This window comes from Polypterus senegalus, chromosome 7 (assembly GCF_016835505.1).
Source record: "Polypterus senegalus isolate Bchr_013 chromosome 7, ASM1683550v1, whole genome shotgun sequence".
Lineage (NCBI taxonomy): Eukaryota > Metazoa > Chordata > Cladistia > Polypteriformes > Polypteridae > Polypterus > Polypterus senegalus.
Genome location: NC_053160.1, coordinates 146,141,650 through 146,164,792, shown reverse-complemented (window position 1 = coordinate 146,164,792; position 23,143 = coordinate 146,141,650). Strand labels below are relative to the sequence as shown.

The window sequence follows — 23,143 nt, the reverse complement described above, 5'->3', positions numbered from 1 at the left end:
GGCACTCGCCATAACCGTCTGGTAGAACATCTGCAGCATCTTACTGCAGATGTTGAAGGGTGCCAACCTTCTCAGAAAGTATAGTCTGCTCTGAGCTTTCTTACATAGAGCATCAGTATTGGCAGTCCAGTCCAATTTGTCATCCAGCTGCACTCCCAGATATTTATAGGTGTGTGCAGGCCCAGAGCTCTGTATATACAGTATCCAGACATATCTGTCACATATTCTGGCTTTGGTATTTTCTGTTAGGAGCAGTACTGTTTTCATATTTTGGGCTGCATCATCTACTATAACTAGTATATATTTATAGCTGCATAGTAATTTATCAAGAGTCCTTGAGTAGATTATGTGTCAGAACAAATGCTTGTTGGCACCTTGGAATGTTCGTCAATTTGACATTCAACACAAATGTCAGAATATATTTTTATTTCTTACTTGGTTCCTCATTTGAAGATAACTTAAAAATGGTTTGTCCTCTGTTTAATGAACTTTGAAATGGCTGTCCAGATGAAGCAACACTCTCTGATGCCCTCAGGGCACAAGCAGCTGCATGACTCAGTTTTTAGAGTAACATATTACTTGATATAGCAAAGCTTTTCTACACTAAAGTCAGGGCTTTGTGAACTTGAACTTGAAGCCAGATTCCTGGAATTTTAAAGTCATCAAGTCAAAGCAAGTCATCATTCCACTATTCCGTTTTAAACAGCAGTTTAGGTAGCATCCAAAGGTGGTGTTTTCCTTCCTCCAAAACTGGAGAACTCTGTTTGTTGTGGAAACCACTGGGTATTGGAAGATGTACACTTTAGTATCAGAAACACAGATCTGCTTAATTTACTGTTAATTTTTTTAGACAGTTACAGCCAAATAATTTAGAGTTTGATTTTGATAATCAATCAATCAATCAATCAATCAACATTTATTTATATAGCACATATTCATACAAAAAAATGTAGCTCAAAGTGCTTTACAAAATGAATAGAGAAATAGAAGACACAATAAAAGATAAACATAAGTCAACATTATTAACATAGAATAAGAGTAAGGTCCGATGGCCAGGGTGGACAGAAAAACAAAAAAAAACTCCAAAGGCTGGAGAAAAAATAAAATCTGTAGGGGTTCCAGACCAAGAGACCGCCCAGTCCCCTCTGGGCATTCTACCTAACATAAATCAAACAGTCCTCTTTGTATTTAGGGTTCTCACAGAAGGATTTGATGATGATGGTCACGTAGACTTCTGGCTTTCAGTCCATCAATGTTGGTGCATCATGATGCTTTGAGTAGGTGGTGGTGGCGCAGGCCACCACCACAAAGAAACCGGTAAAAGAAACAGAAGAGAGAGTAGGGGTCAGTATGGATTTTTGAGCCACCATGAATAGTTATTATGAAGAATTGAACATACAGAGTATCAGTATTAAGTTAAAGTGAAGTTATAAAAAGGCCATGTTAAAGTAATGTGTTTTCAGCAGTGTTTTAAAGTGCTCTACTGTATTTGCCTGGCGAATTCCTATTGGCAGGCTATTCCAGATTTTGGGTGCATAACAGCAGAAGGCCGCCTCACCACTTCTTTTAAGTTTAGCTTTTGGAATTATAAGGAGACACTCATTTGAGGATCTAAGGTTACAATTTGGAATATAACGTGTCAGGCATTCCGATATATAAGATGGCGAGATTATTTAAGGCTTTATAAACCATAAGCAGTATTTTAAAGTCAATCCTGAATGACACAGGCAACCAGTGTAGTGACATCAAAACTGGAGAAATGTGTTCGGATTTTCTTTTCCCAGTTAGGATTCTAGCAGCTGCATTCTGCACTCGTTGCAAATGATTTATGTCTTTTTTGGGTAGTCCTGAGAGGAGTGCGTTACAGTAATCTAGTCTACTGAAAACAAAAGCGTGAATTAATTTCTCAGCATCTTTCAATGATATAAGAGGTCTAACTTTAGCTATGTTTCTTAAGTGAAAAATGCTGTCCTAGTGGTCTGATGAATATGCGATTTAAAATTCAGGTTACAGTCAACGGTTACCCCTAAATTTTTTACTTCCATCTTAACTTTCAATCCTAGTGCATTAAGTTTATTTCTGATAACCTCGCTGAATCCATTATTGCCAATTACCAAACTTTCAGTTTTCTCTTTATTTAGTTTGAGAAAATTACTATTCATCCATTCAGAAATACCAGTAAGACATTGTGTTAGTGTATCGAAAGAGTCGGAGTCATCAGGTGCTATTGATAAGTACAGCTGTGTGTCATCAGCATAGCTGTGGTAGCTCACATTGTAACCTGAGATAATCTGACCTAACGGAAGCATATAGATTGAGAATAACAGCGGACCCAGGATAGAGCCTTGTGGAACACCATATCGGATATCATGTGTCTTTGAGATTTGATTACCACAACTCACAAAGAATTTTCTCCTGCCAGGTAGGATTCAAACCAATTTAAGACACTGCCAGAGAGGCCCACCCATTGACTAAGGCGATTTCTAAGAATATTATGATCAATGGTGTCAAATGCAGCACTCAGATCTAAGAGGATGAGAACAAAAAAATTGACCTCTGTCGGCATTCACTCGCAAATCATTTACTACTTTAACGAGTGCAGTTTCTGTACTGTGATTTGTTCTGAAGCCTGACTGAAAAGTATCAAGAATAGCATGTTTATTTAGGTGGTCATTTAACTGCATAATGACTGCCTTCTCTAGAATTTTACTTAAGAAGGGTAGGTTAGAAATGGGTCTAAAATTTTCAAAGGCAGAGGGGTCAAGATTATGTTTCTTAAGAAGGGGTTTAACTACAGCAGTCTTAAGACAGTCTGGAAAGACCCCCGTATCTAATGATGAATTTACTATGTCCAGAATATTGTCAATTAGAACGCCTGATATTTCTTTGAAAAACCTGGTTGGTATTGGATCAAGGACGCAGGTGGAGGGTTTCAGTTGAGAGATTATACTATGTAATTCAGGTAAATCAATCCTGGTGATAAGGGTGGTATCACTTCCTTTCAAAGCTAGAAAGTATTCAGTGTTGTACAGACATCCCCAAAGACACAAGTGAAGTTATGATTTATACTTTGATTCGTCAGTCATGTTCTAACATCTGGGTCATGACAATGGTAGTTTTAATCTGAATTATCAAGCAATACTTGGCAGAATGCTCATCAGGACATTTAGTCTTATATTTGGGTGGGTGTGTATGTTTCCTTAAGCCTCAGATACTTAAGTTCTCCCATCACCCTATGTTTACCTAACATTCTTCTTCTTTTGGCTGCTTCCATTAGGAGTTACCACAGTGGATCATCTTGTTCCATATCTCCCTGTCCTCTGCATCTTGCTCTGTTACTTCCATCACCTGCATGTCCTCTCTCACAATATCCATAAACCTTCTCTTAGGTTTACCTCTTTTCCTAAAGTCCCTGCCCTCAGTTCCACTCTCTTTACCTTCTTCCTCTCCACCTGCTTCCAGACACGTCTCCCACTTCTTCTTCTCCTTCTTCGGCCAGCTTCTGCCAGCACCCTGTTGGTTAACAGTACTGGTGGTGACCATTGTTAAACAGGGCCTCGACCGATCCGGTATAGAAATTTGTATTGTTATCTGCATATTGATCTGGCAAAATTTTACACCAGATGCCTTTCCTGAAGTAACCCTCCCCATTTATCCGGACTTGGGACTGCATGAAGAAACGCACTGGATTGTGCATCCCCTGTGGCTGGGTTCCATGTTGACCTAACATTATAGGTGCTAATTCTGGTAAAGCAACTTCTCTGTTTTTCCACTTTTCTCAGGAGCTCCAATACTTCAGAAGTTTGTGATTTTCACTTTCTTATCTCTAGAGAACATTTACTGCCCCTGGCCTTTCTTACCCTGGTCACAACTACTGAGATGCAAGCCTGGCCTGTTTTTTTCCAACGTAGCAAAATACTACTGTTGGACCAGGCTATAGATAGAAGATGAGAGAAACCTGCAAAACCGATTAATGAATACCACCTTTTCGATTCTTTTCCACTGGGATGGGCCAATGTTGAAGCCACGTTCCTATAAGTTTCCGGGTTTGGAAAATCTTAGCTTGTACACTGTAGGCTTTTTATCATCAATATACCGTTGATCCTCAAGAATCTAATAAGGGAAGCTTGATGTCTAAAACATGGCATGTTCGAAAGTCCACATTGTTAATTTTAGTTGCCAGCAAAGGCAAAAGGCATTTCCTTTAAATACCAACAAGAATCACTTGTTTTGTAGCACATTAGCAAGTTTTGTTCTTTGCCTTGGAAGTGAGCTTTGGGTGAGCCACGGATACCTTCAGTACTTCCTAATGAGTAGCGTTTGGCTCAACACCTTCTCCAGTGTAGATCTACCAGCAATATTAGACATAATTCCATTGGCTGTGTTTATTGTGATTATTGTGATGTGGAGTTAAAAGCATTCATAAAACCATCCCACCTGCCTGGTTCACATGTAAGGAAAAAAAGAAACCAATGAAACCATTCATTTTTTTCCAACACAGAGATAAGTATGGGTTGCTTGTAACCACACTAGTTAGCAAAATAATCACCTCCATAATTGTTGCTCCCTCTGTCTCTTGATCTTGTTGCTTTTGTCTGTCCCTTCTCTGTCTTCTTCATTAAATTGCTTTTACTATTTAAAAACAGAGCAGAATAGAAATAGGAGTTAAAAAGGTAGGTCCTTTTGAAATGCATTGTCCTTTTCATTGATGAATGAATATTCAGATGCATAAGAGTTATTGTTGGAGTCTGCACTCCCTCCTGTGTTTCATTTTAAGTAGTCCTCGTAGGGGCTAGTCAATGGTTTTCTCTGCAAAAGTTATCATTAATAAAAGTTGCATTTTCCTTTTACTTGAGCCAGTTTTAACAAAGGTTTATTTTTCATAAGCATAAATCAATATCATCCTCTAATCCTCTTTTAGCCTGTAACCCTATTAACAAATGAATACATTTAAAATATGCCCATATATATTAAAGTGCTGTCTATACTGTTGGATGATCTGTTGTCAATCACATGCTATCTTGTGCTGTTGACAATCACATGGTATCTGGTCAATCCATGACAATATAAAAAAATGTGGTAGATCTAATATATAGACATCTGCTTTATTCACTAATACACTGTAAAGAAGAGTAACAAAGCTCATGTAAAATATGGTGTCTTCTGGTTTCTAAAACACACTTGTGAGAATAGAAATTACCAGAACATGAAGGTGTTATCCGAGGTTTACCAAATTTGGTATGCGTAACATTTATAAGGAAGGTTAAGTCATGGCGTAGATCAGAGGATGATACTGATTTATCTTAGTTGAGGTTGGGTCAGGTAAACCTTTTTTCTTAAATAGTCATGTCAGGGGGCGGCACGGTAGTGCAGTGGTAGTACTGCTGCCTTGCAGTTAGAAGACCTGGGTTCACTTCCTGGGTCCTCCCTGTATTGAGTTTGCATGTTCTCCCCATGTCTGCGTGGGATTCCTCCAGGAAACTCCCACAGTCCAAATACATGCAGATTAGGTGCATTGGCAATTCTAAATTGTCCCTAGTATGTGCTTGGTGTGTGTGTGTGTGTGTGTGTGCGCGCCCTGCGGTGGGCTGGCGCCCTGCCCGGGGTTTGTTTCCTGCCTTGTGCCCTGTGTTGGCTGGGATTGGCTGTAGTTAGGATATGGCGGGTTGGATAATGGATGGATGGATAGTCATGTCAGGGAAGAGAACTGCAGCATGGCCTTGAGCAGCTGTTGGGTTCTGAGGGAGGCATTTCTTTCAGTATTGTTGAAATGAAATACCATCACTGGGGTATAATAATGTTAGTCAGTAGGGGTTGATCATAGCACAGTATGCTAATGTGACTGGCAGAGATTCCCAGCAACTCAATCAGAAAAGTCTGCGACTCAGCCTGACAAAAAGTAAACCATTTTATTTTTGTCTTAAGTCATAGAGATAGGCCCATATGTGCGCAACAGCTGAAAACTAAGTGAACGCTCATCCAGTAATATAATGCATATAATGCAGTCTAAGAAAAGGAGGAGTACAGATGCTTTGAAGCACACAACTAGAACAATTTTGTATACCATGACAGGTCTGAAAAAAAATTAATGGGTCAAGTTCTGCTGATCTCTCCGTATCTGGAAAATCCTTTACAGGAATCAGTGCTGTCAGGCAGCACATTATTGGCTGTCAGAATGCAGTGAGCTCGTACAATTTTGGAAATGTAAAAACTGACCTGAAAAGACAGCATGGAGTTTGGTAGTTTGTCATCCCTTGTGATAATTCATGTAATGTGATATGCTCAAGATGGTAAGATCCAGCAAACCAGGCCAAATATGATTTAAATTGGACAACAATTTTAATTTCCATTTTCACCAGTGTACTGTTCTGAAGGTATTTCAATGCAGTCTTTTTATGTGTATATTACTGAATATTATTGTACTGTTGCTATTGTAACTGTAGCATTTCGTATAAAAAATATAAATATTAATTTCACCTTCTTTCCTTCCTCCTATAATGTTTAGCACTGCTTCTGGCTTCCATTTCAAGTGTTTAAATATGCAAACTAATAATTGCACAATTTAAGGGAACTTGCCCTAAAAGACTTGTGTACAAATTGTTTTTCTTTTTCTTAGAGCCTGTCAAGTGTCCAAATCCTGGATCCCTGGAATTTGGCCTTGTGAATGGCACCGATTTTACAGCTGGTCAAAAAGTTTACTTCTCTTGTAAGGAGGGTTATCATTTAATAGGCTCCACACACATAACATGCTCGGAATTTGGAATATGGAGTGAACACGCCCCACACTGCCAAGGTATGTCATTTATGCTAGATGTAACAACGATTCCTGTGAGTATTATGTCTGAGTTTCATTTCAGATATGTGTACAAATCAAATTATGTGTGTGATATGTGTGTGTATGCAGTATATTTATATAAGTTCCCTCCCAAGCGCGTGTGTGTGATAACATATAGGAGTCTCATGCTGTACATTTGGAAAATGCCTTAGCAGAAGATGAATTACACAATCAGGATACATTTTAAACTGTAAAACACATCTCATCTCATTTTTTGAAACTGCTTTTACTGGTGAGGCTCCAAGCTGGTCAGCCTAGACTTTCCTATCCCCAACTACAGCTCCCAGCACTTCCTAGGGAAGCTGATAGATATACAGTAATCCCTCAATCGTGTCCAAGGTCTGCCACAGGGTCAACATCCAGTGGGACATGCCTGGAGCAGCACAAAGAAAAACTGCTAGGGGTGCTATTCTTCAAATATGCCCAATAAAGCTCAACTGGCTTTTCTCAATCCGGAGAAGCAGCGATTCTTCTCTGAGGCTCTCGCGAATTTCTGAGCGTCTTACCCTATCATGGAGTGTCAGCAATGCCACAGGCAGTTTAAATGACTTGTTCACAAGGCAGTTCAAAAATTAAGATGGGACTGAAAGCCTTGTACTTTAATTTTGAATGTCCCGGGTACTTCTCTTCACTGCCTGCTTGTCTAAAGTATGAACATTAATGCATATCCTTCTAACCATTTTCTGAAATAGCTTCACAGTGTTCCAGTGTGGTGCTGAATCCACGTGGTTCATGGTGTGGTGGGTGCGGCAATGTGATGAAATCATTCACATGCTCCCAACCTTTATATAGTTTAGGGTTGTGTGGAATTCAGAACCTGGCTGCATTCAGTGAATGGTTAAAACCAACACCATATCATTTACTTTGTGTAGTCATGTATGGTATACCCTCAGATTTATGCATGTAGTGCCGATTTAGAAACACTAAATAATCTAACATCTACATCTTAGGGATATGGGAGAAAAAACATTATAAATGAAGACAAACTCAAGCAGATGTTAGGAGATGTGTGGACTCTGGCAATGACTGTATCAGAATTCAAACAGTGTAAGCAGTAAGTCTGCAAACTCAGCACTGCACCACCAAGTAATATATACGATTACACCCAGAAGATTTGGTATGTTATAATATAATATTACCTAGGCTAGTTAAAGAAGGATGCATATTGCAACATACATTGCAATCAGTATAAAGCAATCCTTCATATTTTCAGACACATAATACTTCTTTGCCACTGGTCCAGCACTGCAGCTTGCTAGAGGTGTTACCCATTCTGCACAAAGTTGTTTGCCAAATGAATCCGGCACATTGTATAAGATCTTGATGAGAAAACTGTATATGCCTGAGGGTCTGAAGAAGAGCTAACATAGTGTTTAATGACGCAGAGCTGATATTTCATTCATTCAGTTGCTTATATTTTGTTGACAATGTCTTTATTCCATGCATGCATTAATATTTCTCTTATGGGTGAATATACCTTATTCTCAGGTTCATTATCTAAACTATATTTTTTTTATTAATTTCTAATTTTCAGTTGTAAATTGTGGCAAGCCCACTATCCCAGAGAATGCTATAATGAAAGGATCTGACTATACTTATGGAAATAAAGTCATTTTTAGGTAAATAATTTAAATTATGCTGTTTTATTTTTGCACAGAGAAACATAAACACAAAGGTGAATGAAACAATTCATCTTATAAAGCTTGTCCAAATGAATAAGTAGATAAGCAGAAACTGAGATAGAGTGTGCATCAGCCATTTGGAGTTTGATAACTGTGGCTTTTCAAAAACCTCTGATGATCAACTTCACAGCCCAAATAAGTAATGTTAAGGAAATCAGGGGTTTTCATTAAAATGAGAAAATACGTTTTGAATAAAAAAGGCATTATGTAATTGGTCATCATAAAACCTTTGCCACTGGTGTAAAATACAACTATCACGGCTTAACCAGGCCTGCATCCCTGGTCACTGTTTTCTTTTCTTTGTTTGTTTATTTTATTATTTTTGTTCATTATCTTGTTATATATTTTCAATGTAAATGTTTTGGTTAAGTTCTTTAATCACATCTGCTGCTTTTAATTATTATTTTTTTTAATTCTTTTATATTTGTTAGGAATGTTAATTTAGTTTGTATTGTTATTGTGTTTTATATGCTGAGCCAAAGGGTGCAGGGCCTCCTAATTCTACAGCTGTGGCTGCAGACCACTACTGTAAGGTGTGAGATGCCCCAACATAAGGCATTTGCTATTTCTCTTGTTGTACAGCTCCAATTGTTCTTGTTGAATATTGTTTTCATTTTGATCTCTGGTTTTTGGACTTCTGGCTCTTGCCTTTAGTTTGGATTTCATTTTGGATATTGATTATTGCTTGAGTTGCCTCTTGGAGGCAACATTTTGAATACTTTTTCTTTGGATGTATAATTTCCATTTTGAATAAGTTTTATTATATTATTATTAGAAACAATTTTGTTTTGTGGGCCAGGGTTTTTTGGTTCTCCTCTACCTTTTGGAGATTGTAAGCTTGGCCTTTTTGAGTAAACAAATCACAAGTTTGCTTTTGTTTCAGGGCTAGGCCTGCTTCATGCTTTGAGGCCTATGTAGAGGTTTAATGATTCATTTTTGAAATTCTCACCTTTCTGAGTTTTATGGGCCTGCATCTCACAGCCATGACAGGCATTATTTTAAATGGTTTAGTAGTAAGTTTCTTTGTGTTTTAGTTAAACATTCTTTACCAATTCCTAGGCATACTATCATACAAACAAGTTAATGTTTCACCAACATGCACTGTAAATCATTAAATGCAGCATTTCTTCTGGGAATTACAGGGAGGTATAAAGATGATTACAGTAATGATTATGTGAATATACATAAATTGCACTAATGCATGTAGGATAAACAACTTATACAAAAGAGTGATTAGGTTCAATGCAAAAGTAATTAAATGATGTATTACTGAGTTACAGTATATGCTGTTTATCTTATTGCAATATTTGAAGGGCAAATTCACAGTGGCCATGTTTAAATTGTATGTTTTAGCTACTTTCCTAATGCCTTGAATATGTTTGCTCTCAACATCATAATAAAGATAAAAGTGTAGAAGAAGACAAAGTACATGTTGATACATATTAAAGAGGAGATATGAACAACATATTTTGTACCAGTGATTACCTCAGCAATATTTTCAAATAAAAAGTGTATGTACGACTGTTTTAAAATTTACAATTAATAATCCTAAATGAACACACTTCATCCAGGTTTACTTCCTGCTTCTTGGCCGTCACCACCCTGTAACTTGTAGCAGACAGCTCCTTAGATAAAAGGAGTCCCTGCCACTATACTGTTTTCCTGAGCTTTTACTGTATTGCTGGGATGAAACTGGAGGACACGTGTGGTTCTAATGCTTAAATATATTCAAACCCAAGCACCAATTCAGATCCATTTTAAGTGTTATTTTTAAAATAGCACATACAGGGTACATACAGTATACACATACATAAAAACATTGAATATACCACTGTTTTCGTTCAAATAAACAAGCCAATTCAGATCTCTGTTCTTACAACTATTTCCACTAAAAGGCAACTATGCCAGTACGGGATCTTCTTAAACAGTAAGCGTGATACATAAGACAGAAAACTTTTACAGCTCACCAGTTCTGTCAGTCCTGGGAACACATCCTCTTCCCAACCATCTCCGACATCTTCCAATACAGTAGTCTCAAAATATCCAATGTCAAGCAATTTAGCCGTTCCCAGCATGGTGTTCACTGCATTTTCCCTTTCTTGCTTTTTATATACACACTAATTCCATGTTTTTATTACCCGTGTCATCTACATTTTAATAAAATAGAGGACTCTAAAAGACATATTGCAAAGGGTCTTGTTTTTCCCAAACAAAACCTGCCTTAAATCTCAGGCTTAAATTTTTAACAGGAGCCAATGGCGATCACAGATAAATTACAATATGTAGTTCACTTTAAACTCAATAAGTAAGTTTAAGGAGGGCTAGATAGGAGGATGGAAAAAATTAACAACAGTATATATAGTTATAGTAATTTGGATTGTCATGATATATAAAAATACCTCAGCATACAGCTAAATAGTGTCTCATTGCAATGGACTGAAGCAATAAGAAAGCAAATACATTTTTAAACAGCAATTTTGTATTTAATTAAATACATTTTTAAATATTTTACTCATTTTGCATATTTCAGTATCCTGCTTCTCCAGGCCTGTGATTCTAAAACAAAAATATCTACTAGACACTATCAAAGTTTGAACAAAAATATATTCAAACAAAATGTCCTAATGTCAATAGAGTCAGTAATGACTTCATAATCTGCAACAGCTGCTATGCATGGTAAGACTTGCCAGAAACACAAGGGACGAAGTGGACCTTCTAGTACAAAGTTCATCTACTTTACACTTGATTAACCAATCAGTTTAAACAGAAGTCAATTCTTGACATTACTGATCCAGTAATTTATTGTGATTAAGTGGCAGTTGTGTTCTGCTACATCATATATATCTATCCATCCATCCATCCATTTTCCAACCCACTGAATCCGAACACAGGGTCACGGGGGGTCTGCTGGAGCCAATCCCAGCCAACACAGGGCACAAGGCAGGAACCAATCCCGGGCAGGGTGCCAACCCACCGCAGTCATATATATCTACTGTATTGTAAAAGAGTCTCAACGCTCTTAAAAAAGATTTGGGGCAGCCACCTTTATATTGTTCCTAGCTGCAAAAGGATTATATTGATACAGCAATGTTGCTTCTTTTTTTTTTATTTTTTATTTTTTATTAATTTTATTACAATCCATACAAAGCAATCAAGTTTTTACAATAAGAAGAATTGAGTTAAGAACAGATCGCAATGTTGCTTCTTTGAGTTCCAAATTGAACTGCTTGAGTTAGCCAAGATGGAGGCTTTTATATCTTGTAACCCGGAAGTGACGTCAGTCTTGGTGCCGGAACAGGAAGTGACGTCAGGTCAGGCAGGTTTTCCCGTATTTGAGCTGCAGAAATAATAGACAAAGGTTTAGAGAACCCCACCACCCCCTGGCCTGGTGGGTAATCACCTTCACTTGGTCCCTTCAGCTCGCTCCTAGTCGCACTTGTGTGACACTATTCATATATCACTTAAATCAATCCAATCTTTTGTGAAATACCGTAGAATAATTCTCTTCAGTATTTTAATTCTTTAAAAAATGTTGCATGATTTTTAAAGTTCAGATCTCTAGTTGTTAACTGAATTTTTGCTCAGTGATATTACTGGGGAAATAACAATATTTTTTTAAAATAGCCTGCTGTCCATAATGTTCAGCAACAACACTTAGTCATACAAAGCTGGAACTGCTGAAAAAAATGCAATCAACTGCTAAACCCCAACATTATTTATTCTGAAGTGATTCTTAAATTCTGTCCCTTGAATAATAGTTGGCATAATAATTGAAAAGAAAGCAGATCACGTGTTAGGAATGCTTTGTTCACAAGCTTTTACAGCAACCAGTCTGGCTGTGGAGCACCTTTTGATCTATGCCTGCCAACAAAAGATGAGAAGGACTGATGCATCTTTTAAAGACTTTACATCTTTAAAATGCACTGCAGCATATGAAAATGTAATTAGCTACTAACAGTGTACTGTATGTTCAGCTCAATGATTGTTTCGGTAAACTATTTGTATCTTCCTTGCACTTGAGAGACAAAATTAAGGTTAATACCATCCCTACACCACAAACTGGTATGCCATGAAGCCCGTGTTGTGCAGCAAAACAGAAACAAACATAGGCATCAGAAACATCGTGGACCCCTATGCTCCTCGCATCCCCAGCCTTTGCCCATTGTGCCCTTACGTTAAAACGGCCCTGAGTAGTATGAAGACAAAACTATCAAGTGCATATATAAAGTATGTTTCTGAATAGTTAGCTAATTACTAAGGTACTGCAGTTATCTAAATTCTAACAACAGAAATTCATCATAAGCTGGAAATGTATCTTTCTATTTGCATTAAAGTTGAGAACAGGACAGAAACAAAACATCAAAATGTCCCTTGAGAAATATGTGCCTCAACAGCAATAATTAACATCTGATTAGGAAACTGGGTTGGAGAAAATCCTGCAGCTCTCCAGGGCCAACATTGCCCACTTTTGTTGAAAGGGACTGTAGTCCAGAAATGTCATACCAAAGTTTGTTGTACATAAATATAATGACAAAAATACAGTTTTCTTTTCTAATTTATTGTGTTCCAGCTGGAATCAGCTACAAGAGTTCTAAATTCTTTCAAATGCCTATTCTTTGCTTTATACATATAGGGTGGTCCAGATCTAATTATGCAATTTTCATTACGCTATAACTTATTAAGTTTATTACATAGAAAATCACCCGAAAAATCCTGGACCATCAAGAAATGTGTGAACTGACAACATGAAGAATCGTCTTTGCGCCTAACTGGAATCGTCCCCGCATAAATCAGTCATCCAGACGATCTGAATCTGCATAATTAGATCTGGACCACCCTGTACAGTATTATTTGTGACACTGAGTTTAATTCTGGCTTCCAGGGGGTGCACCAGCTCCCCAAACCCGACACAGACAGACAGTCACAAGCATCAGTTCAAAAACTCACACATGCTTGTATTCGTGGGAAACTCTTTCCCAGCAGTTTCCCACAACAGCAATGCATAGTACACAGCACATAAATAAAAATACACAGCACTTTGTCTTCTTTTTTCTTCCTGTCTTTCCCTTCGTCTCAACTCCTCTTCTAGCAAGCTTCATCTTCTCCCTACTGACTCTGGCTCCTCAAATGAAGTGAGGCAGCTCCTTTTATGCTGCACCTGAGGGCAGTTCTGGTGATCCATTAACGTTGTCCAGAAGCACTTCCAGGTGACGCAGGGGCCTGATGATCTTTGCAGCAGCCTCTGGCAGTGTCCACTGGACCCAACAGGGCTGAGTCACAGAATTCCAACTCCCATGAAGCCGTATTTGAATCTGTGGTGGTGCAGCAACCCTGGGAGGCTGCCATCTAGCGATTCGGGAGAGATAATGCCCTGAGCGCACTTTGTCCCCTGGCCGTTCCATTAAAAAGGCATCCTGTCTGGGCAAGGACGCCGGCTGTCCAACACAAGTGATTTAAACACTGCTTTAAACTCCTTCAGGAATTCTTACTTATTATGTTAGCAGGAATTAATACTATGGAATATAACAGTAGGCCGTTTCATAGTTTTTCAAGCAAAAATTAAATTCCAAAAAGCCCTGTTTCCTTCTATATTAATTAGTTATTTGATTAATATTTAGAATTTTGAATACATTAAGAACCAGCCTACAAACTTCCACTATGTCTACATATTTATTTCAGGGTTTGATTTTTGGTTTTCTGGGAATTTCATTAACTAGGGGATGAATATCAGTAGAAGCATTTAGGAACAGAAGCAGCACCTTAAATTACATTGAGCACTGCAATGTCAAAATCAGAAATCAAAAGTCAGCAAGTGGAATATCAACCCATAGTATTTCTAAACAGCACTGATTTAGTTTTACAGCTAATTTCAAGCACTTCTTGGCTGGAAACGGTGTTTTTATGGCACCCAACAATGATGTCACTTCCCTTTTGTATACAAGAACATAACACATACAATTCTTTTCTTGTATTATGTGTTTGTATATAACATATCATATGGAAAAATATAAAAAAATAAAAGCACATGATAAAAATAAATAAATAAATAATCTACTTAATAAAAATCTACAATTGACTCCATTTCTGGGTCTCATACTATTTGTATTGTATTGATTGTATTCTTCTACTGTTGTTTTAGGCTTAAGATACCATCCTGTCATACTGCTGGGTATTGAATTATAATTTTATACAATGTCAAATAGCATTTGATTTCATATAAATGAATGCAGACTTTTATCGATTACAACAAGATACAATTAGTAGCAAATTGTCTATTTCCTTACATTAGTTTTTCTTGACTGCTAGGCTTTTTAATTGAAATGATTAACTTGCCTCGTGTACTTTTATCGATTGCAGTAAGATACAAGTAGGAGCAGATCAATTTTTTGCTATCATCTATTTTTTTCTTGACTGGCTGGCTTTTTAGTTAAACTTGCCTCTTGCCCAAAATAATATTCTTTTCTTAAATGTTAAAGTTGTAACACAGGATTTGTACTCATGGGACAAGTTGAAATTATATGTCTAGCGAATGGCAGCTGGAGTGACCTGTTCCAACAATGCAAGCCAGCAATGTGCCCTGAGCCGCAGAATATTGAGAATGGAAATTACACATTAAATGGAAGGACATACCTGTCGATCGTAACATACACATGCAATAATGGATACAGGTAAGATAAGCTAACTACTCATTTTTGTTTGGGCTTTTATTCTGATTAAATATGTCTAGTAACATTTTTTGAAGGTGCCTATCTGACCAGATTTAAGGTGCACTTTACAAAGGACGGTGATTGAACTCTACTGGTTTTTTAAACAAATTACATACCTACACACAGCACCCTTTACCAATAAGGAGATATTATCAGCCTCCTATCTGTCAGTTAGAAGTTCAAAGCCCCCCTCAGGTGTCACATCCAACATTAATTTGCAAAAAAGGGTAGAATCAGAAAAACAGTCAGGTTCAAAGAACGAAAAAGATGGCTTCAAGTCCTGGAAATGGAGAGCCTTTATGGGTTATTCAAGAGAGAGAGAGAGAGGTTAGGAGCACGTGCTGATACAGCGTGTTGCTGCACCCACCACATGATGAACCAACTCAGGATCCCAGATTAGGACCTGAGTGCAGCCATGCAACAGGTGACACCTCAGCACCACACTAGTTCAGATGGAATGGAACCAGTGTGAGGTTTTTTATGATGGCTGGAGTGCCAATTCTGCCACCAACCCCCAGGTTTTTCCCTGCAGGTTGGAGGGCCTACCTGCAGGGCTGGGTGCAGTTTAATGTCATACCGAGGATGGGTAATACAGGCATAGTTAGAAAATGTTTGTGGTCAGATATCAAAAAGATAAAGAGAAAAAAAAAAATAAACAAATAAATACCAAAATTAATTCCAAAATTGAAACAAGAAAAGCAGGAGGTCCTAACAATTACTAGCAATGCTTTCCCTAATTACAATAAACTTGCTTGTATTAAAATCGGTCAAGTACTACAATATTTTGCCTTCTTGAATGTTGCCAATGTGATGACTCATGAAGATCACATGCCTGACATTGGGCATCATTGTCAACAGCAAGTATGGCTGTGACCATGAAAATGAAGTCAGAAAATGGTGGCACCTGAAAGAAAACAAAACACAAAATGGTGTTGCAATGACATCAAAAACATTCAGTAAAAATGAATAATGTCCAAAAAAATAATATTTAACAATAAACAATAATTCATATTACAATGGACAGGTCCCTTGTCTGGTGATTGTTTCTGCCTTGTGCCCAGTGCTTGCTGGGATTCTCCACAACCCTGCTCAGGATATGTGGGTTTGGAAGATGGACAGATTTCGCAACAGCAAGAACCTTTCCACCACTAGTAAACTTTAATAGTATTTAAAAAATTCTGCTTTCCTCTTCCACTAGACTTTTACAGTTGCCTCGGAGTCCATTTAATGAAAGCCTTCTTTTACACTGAGCTTCCATGTCCTCATGAATCCTCACATTACACTTGACATGTCTATTGCATCTGTGAGTTTCCTTATCAGTCTTCCATTTTGCAGATGCAGACCACCAAAACTAAATCTAACTACTTTCTAATAAAAGTCAAAATATACGAGTTTTTAACACATACAGTATTCTGTATGTGTCGCCAACAGCAGATGTTCTTCATGAATGCTCTCTTCTTGTAAATGTTAAAATGATACGGATTATATGAAATATCATCAGACATGCATTGCGCTATATGGTTGTATTTAAAAATATATTCATTCTTTGCTTTTTTAAACTTATGTTAAAATTTTGAAAGTATATACAGTATTTAGAGCATATATTTTATGATGATAAAAAAATGTGTATGACAATGCTCACTATCGTTTAAAATTTTCTTTGTGATTTCCATCCATCCATCCATTATCCAACCCGCTATATTCTAACTACAAGTTCATGGGGCCAGTCCCAGGCAACACAAGGTGCAAGGCAGGAAACAAACCCCAGGCAGGGCACACACACACCCACACACCAAGCACACACTAGGGATAATTTAGGATCGCCAATCCACCTAACCTGCATGTCTTTGGACTGTGGGAGGAAACCCACGCAGACACGGGGAGAACATACAAACGCCACGCAGGGAAGACCCAAGAAACGAACCTGGGTCTCCTAACTGTGAGGTGGCAGCGCTACGCACTGTGCCACCGTGCCGCCCTTTTCTTTGTGATTTTTGTTGCAAATTTAAGTAGTACTAATTTTTAAATATCTCACCTACCTAAAGGAAGTCAACAGTTTCCATGCAGTATTTTCATAGTCAAGAACAAACTCAGGCAAGCTGCACAAGTTATTTAAACAACAATGCACTTTGAAAATAACACCATTTCGAATGGAAATCATTTTTCTTACTGTGCACTGAGGCAGCTTCCACAAAGTTAAGTTGAAGATGTGGTTTGCTTGCTACAAGTATTGTTTTAAATGGCAGTGACTTCATGTCTCTTTATGCTTAGGTAGGAATGGATGCAGTGAAGCTGCCAAAAGAATGAACATGCAAAATACAAAGTTAACATTGTAAGCATCCACTGACAACACACACCGAACACCCAGTGTCATAAACTAAATGATAAGCCATGCCTGAGCAAAAGTATTATGTAGCCTTTCAGGAGGAATGTTTTATAGAAGACAAATGAGTTGTTCATTTAGCAAGCTTAGCACAAAATAGTTATTCAGTACAACTACAGTATCTTTGTAAGAGAGTGACTGGGCAGAGCATGAACTTATACATATTTACATTAGATTATTTGTTGTGCAATTCAATCTTTACACCTTCCATACTGTCCCACCCACAAGATAAATCATTCAAGTTAGAGACAATCAATCCAAATGATTTTTAAAATAAATATTTCAAGTCACTATTGAATTGTGTTAAGTAACATGCTTATTAAGCTCATTGGCTATTCTAAACTGGCCCGGAATGAGTGAGTCAGTAGGGATTCTTGTATGAATGTGCCTGATGGGATGGCACCTCATTCAGGTTTGATTTCTGCTATGCCAGGATAACATTCAGCTGAAGTGTCAGAAGCTGGATAAATAGATGTATTAAACAAAATTTCACTCTTGTTATTTTATCTTTTTGTTTGTTTATAAAATAATTTACCCAACAGAGATTTGAAAAATTCACTCACTGAAATTTCAATCCACCACAACGCAGTTTATGAGGCTCAGCAACTGTGTCTCTGATATAATTGTGGGCAGCACTGGAGAACCACAAGGAACAGTCCTGTCTCCTTTTCTTTTCACTCTGTTCACCTCTGACTATAAATATAACAGCAGATCATCTCATTTGCAGAAATTCTGAGATGATTCTGGACTTATGGGATGTATTGATAAGCAGGAGAGTGTATTGATGAGAAGCAGTATAGGAATCAGTTGGAGAGTTTTGTTTCTGGGTGCAGAGAGAATCATCTGTATCTTAACATCAGCAAAATCAAGGAACTGGTTATTGAATTTCACCACACTAAAATGCCTCTTTGCCCAGTCACTATTCAGGGAGTGGGTATAAAGCTGGTCTATTGCTGTAAGTGCTTGGGGGTCTACATCAGTGATGGGTTGGACTAGTCTCATAACACAGTGGAACTATTTAGGAGGGAGCCGAGTAGGCTAATTTATTCTTAAGAGGCAGCGTTCCTTTAATGCGAGAAGTGACATCCTTCACATCTTCTACACCTCTGTGATGGCCAGTGCGATTTTCTATGCTGTGTTATGCTGGGCTGGTAAAATCACTTCAAGAGAGGCCAACCAAATCAACAAGCTAATTAAAAAGGCAAGCTTGGTTATGGGACCCACTCTCAACCCCTTAGAGTTAGTAGAAAAAGAGAGGATTAAAACAAAACGGAGTGCCATTATGAATAATTCTGCACATCCTCTCAATGACACACTAACAACAAATGCCAAGAAATTATTCAGCAGAAGTGTCAAGAAATGCTGCTGAGACTCCTTTATACCGACAGCAATATGCCTGCATGGTACCTCACTGTGTCTGTGACTATGTTTTCTTTCCTTTTTTATTTTCTTTCTTTTTTATCATTCTGTTTGACAAGTGTGTGCGTGTGTGTGCATGTTTGTGTGTATGTGTGTGTATATTTATTTATCTGTTAATTTGACGAGCTTCTGTAATCTATCTATCTATCTGGAAGTTATTATTGTATGTGGTATTTGATCTATCTATCTATCTATAGGTGCTTAAAAAAGTACTTTTAATATTTTAAATGTATTTGATATTGAAATTACAGGAACATATTGACTATAGAAAGTTGTATAAATTATTAACATATTTTGCTATAGTATAAGAAATAGTCACACTTTGAACACCACAGCTCTGATTCTTTGGTCATAGTCGACACATTTCCAACAACACATCAACGAAAATTTGTGTCCTCTTTTTCACTTGTAACAATGAGGTTAGCATGCTAGTTTTTAGACGGAGATTATGATGCACTTGTTTGTGTATTTAATATATGTTAATAAGTATGCAAATTAATACACTGTCAAATGAGTAACTTACAAGTGACTAACATAAAATGCAGACAATAATTCATGAGTTATTGTTGTTCAGCCCATTTCTATTATGGGATAGGTACTCTGTTAACAGAAATCATTAGGAAGACATTGAGGAAGCATTTCTCATGAATGTTTTTTTTAGTCATAATGCTCCTGTGGTCGATGGAGAATAAACTTTGTTTAATTATTTTTCAAAAGTTTAAACGTTTCCGTGAGAATAAATCAATATGCGGTTTATTTAATGGAAGAGTATTCAAAAATAGATATGTTTTGCATGATAAATGGGGTGGACGGATGGAATGTTATTATTCAAAACCATTTAAAATGACACATTCTAATATGCAATTGTAATTTTTCATTTCGATTTTTCTTAAACAATCAAAGCAGGTGTAAACACTTAATGGAGTGCTTCATGGATTTTTTTTTTTACTTTGTATTAAGATAAAGTAGTATATCACACATATATAAAAGAAATCATGTAAAGAGAAATGTTTTAAAATGTTCATATGCTATGTGTCTTAACTAGCAGTATTGCTAATTAAAATGTTCTAAGATTGCAGGGTCCTTCATCACTAATATGTGAATCCATGGAGAAGTGGAATGACACCGCTCCTGTGTGTAAAGTGGTGTCTTGTGAAAAGCCACCAACGCTTGCCAATGCCTCTATTGTTGGAAACAAGTTCACTGTGGGAAGTAATATAACCTACGTCTGTAATGAAGGGTAAGTGTCTTGTCTGTTTCTTTCCACCATTCATTTATTTGAATTGCTATTCTGTAAAACACACTCCTATGATTCATGTTGCCTTTTAAGTTTATTTTCTTCATTTATTGCTTCATTTTCTTCTTATACTAATATTCAGTGTTCACCCAGTTAATTTCTAGTTCACCTTCCATGTTTGGTTCTTTTTTAAACCCGTTTTACTACAGCAACTGAAATGTAGGATGTAGTCCTACAATTTAAAGAAATTAGCCTGTGCTAGGAGTTCAGTGTTAGTTTAAAAGGTTTAATTCTTACTTTTAAGCTGTAAGTACCATATATACTTGAGTATAAGCCAACCCGAATATAAGCCGAGGTACTTAATTTTACCTACAAAAACTGGAAAAACATATTGACTCGAGTGTAAGCCTAGGGTGGGAAATGCATCAGCTACTGGTAAGTTTCAATAATCAAAATAAATACCAATAAAATTACCGTACATTAATTGAGGCATCAGCTCATTAATTGAACACACAACCGGAATGAGTCTCACAGAGGCTGCACAGCACCACACAGAGCCCACAGCAGTTCTTCTACCACCCACAGGCCAAACCAGGCACAGTGGAATCTCGGATCACGACCGTAATTCGTTTCAAAACTCTGGTCGTAACCTGAAGTAATTTCCCCCATAGGATTGTATGTAAATACAATAAATCCATTCCAGACCGTACGAACTGTATGTAAATATATTTTTTTAAAGATTTTTAAGCACAAATATAGTTAGTTATACCATAGAATGCACAGCGTAATAGTAAACTAAATGTAAAAACATTGAATAACACTGAGAAAACCTTGAACAACAAAGAAAAGTAACACTGCAAGAGTTCGCGCTATAGCCTTATGAACCGCTCGCTGTAAACAATTGTTTTTATGAGTTTTAAGCACAGGACAAAAAAATGAACATTTGAAAAATCTGTAACTCAATAAGCCACCAAGAAAAGTAACATTGCAACAATGCACGCTACGAACTGATCGCTGTAAACAGAAGTGAAGTGGAGGTTAAAATCCAATAGAAAAAAGTCTTCATTAAATACAATGAGGTTAAAACAATGCTCGAATCTGTCTCTTTAAAAACAATCCCTGTGCATTCTGTGTGTGTGTGTGTCTCTCTCTCTCTCGCGCGCGCGTGTGTGTGTCTCTTGCACGTCTGTCTCTCTTGTGCGCGCGCATGTGTGTGTGTGTCTCTCTCTCGTGTGTGTCTGTGTGTGTCGCTCTCTTTCTCTCGCTGCACAGGGTGAGACTGAACATGTGCTGAAATCATTGGTGCGCACAAACCAAAATGGAAACTGGCTTGTTTGTACGAGTATACAGTAATCCCTCGCTATATCGCGCTTCGACTTTCGCGGTTTCACTCTATCGCGGATTTTAAATGTAAGCACATCTAAATATATATCACAGATTTTTCGCTGGTTCGCGGATTTCTGCAGACAGTGGGTCTTTTAATTTATGCTACACGCTTCCTCAGTTTGTTTGCCCTGTTGATTTCATACAAGGGACGCTATTGGCGGATGGCTTAGAAGCTACCCAATCAGAGCATGTATTACATATTAACTAAAACTCCTCAATGCTATAAGATATGCATCCCGCGCGGAGCTTGATTGTTTGCTTGTCTCTGCCTCTCTCTCACCCTCTCTGACATTCTCTGCGCCTGACGGAGGGGCTGTTTGCACAGAGGCTGTTTGCTTAAAAGATACTGACGCTCCTCTAAAAAAATGCCGCTTTATTGCGGTGCTCGGCATATTTAAAAGCACACGTATTGATTTTTGGTTGTTGCTTTAATCTCGCTCTCTCTCTCTGACGTTCTCTGCGCCTGACGGAAGAGATGTGAGCAGAGGGGCTGTTTGCACAGAGGCTGTTTGCTTAGAAGATACTAACGCTCCTCTAAAAAATGCCGTGGCAAACTTAAAAGCACAAGTATTGATTGTTTGCTTTTCTTTGCAAGCGCTCTCTCTCTCCCTCTGAAATTCTCTGCTCCTGAAGAGAAGATCTATTTGCATTCTTTTAATTGTGAGAAAGAACTGTCATCTCTGTCTTGTCATGGAGGACAGTTTAAACTTTTGACTAAAGGGTGTTATTTCATGTCTAGAGGGCTCTAATAATGTTAACAGTGTGGGAGAGTTTATAAGGGCTTAAAATATATAAAAATAACTACACAAACATATGGTTTCTACTTTCGCAGATTTTCGTCTATCGCGGGGGGTTCTGGAACGCAACCCCCGCGATCGAGGAGGGATTACTGTACTGAGTGTGTGGTCGTGAACAGATGCAAAAGTTTGGCAAACGTTTTGGTCGTAACCCAATTTGTACGTGTTCAGAGACATTCATGAACCGAGGTTCCACTATACTGTACACTCCAGCTTTCTTTCGGGTTGGCAGGGGCAGCGGGGCCTGACACAAATATAAGCTGAGGGTGACGTTTTTCAGCACATTTTGGGTGCGATTGTTGCTACTGCATTGGTTTCCCGATGTGCATGTTGATTTATTATTATTTTCACTCATCTGTTACACAGTCATCCTCAGTCATTAACATTACAGCTATAAACTTGATTCTCATGGCCCAAGGGGTGTGCAAGAAAATTGATACCATGCTGCTGTTGCTGGCACATAATGCCACACAACAGAATAGTCTGATAAGACAATTTTTTTTATTTTTAAACCCTTATTTGGCATTTTTATTATCATTGTTGATATTTTGACCCTTCTTCTACATGTTTCATCTACTTTTTAATTTTTCTTCCTAGCCTCTTGCAAATGGACAGACACATAGGTACCTTTTATTAAGGTAGATAAGCTGATTTTTGTCTGTCCAGCAGTTACTCTCTTTTGGACACATTGAGCATT

At 37.7% G+C, this 23,143-nt stretch overlaps 1 protein-coding gene across 3 annotated transcripts in view; it reads left to right on the top strand.

Moving 5' to 3' along the window:
• svep1 (sushi, von Willebrand factor type A, EGF and pentraxin domain containing 1) overlaps positions 1-23,143 on the top strand; it is a 348,473-nt gene that overhangs the window by 246,248 nt on the left and 79,082 nt on the right. For all 3 annotated transcript variants that reach the window (XM_039759390.1, XM_039759389.1, XM_039759388.1), the window contains exons 33-36: positions 6,617-6,793; positions 8,370-8,454; positions 14,994-15,185; positions 20,099-20,266. In XM_039759390.1, coding sequence (XP_039615324.1) covers positions 6,617-6,793; positions 8,370-8,454; positions 14,994-15,185; positions 20,099-20,266 — 622 coding nt within the window. The remainder of the gene's footprint in view (positions 1-6,616; positions 6,794-8,369; positions 8,455-14,993; positions 15,186-20,098; positions 20,267-23,143) is intronic.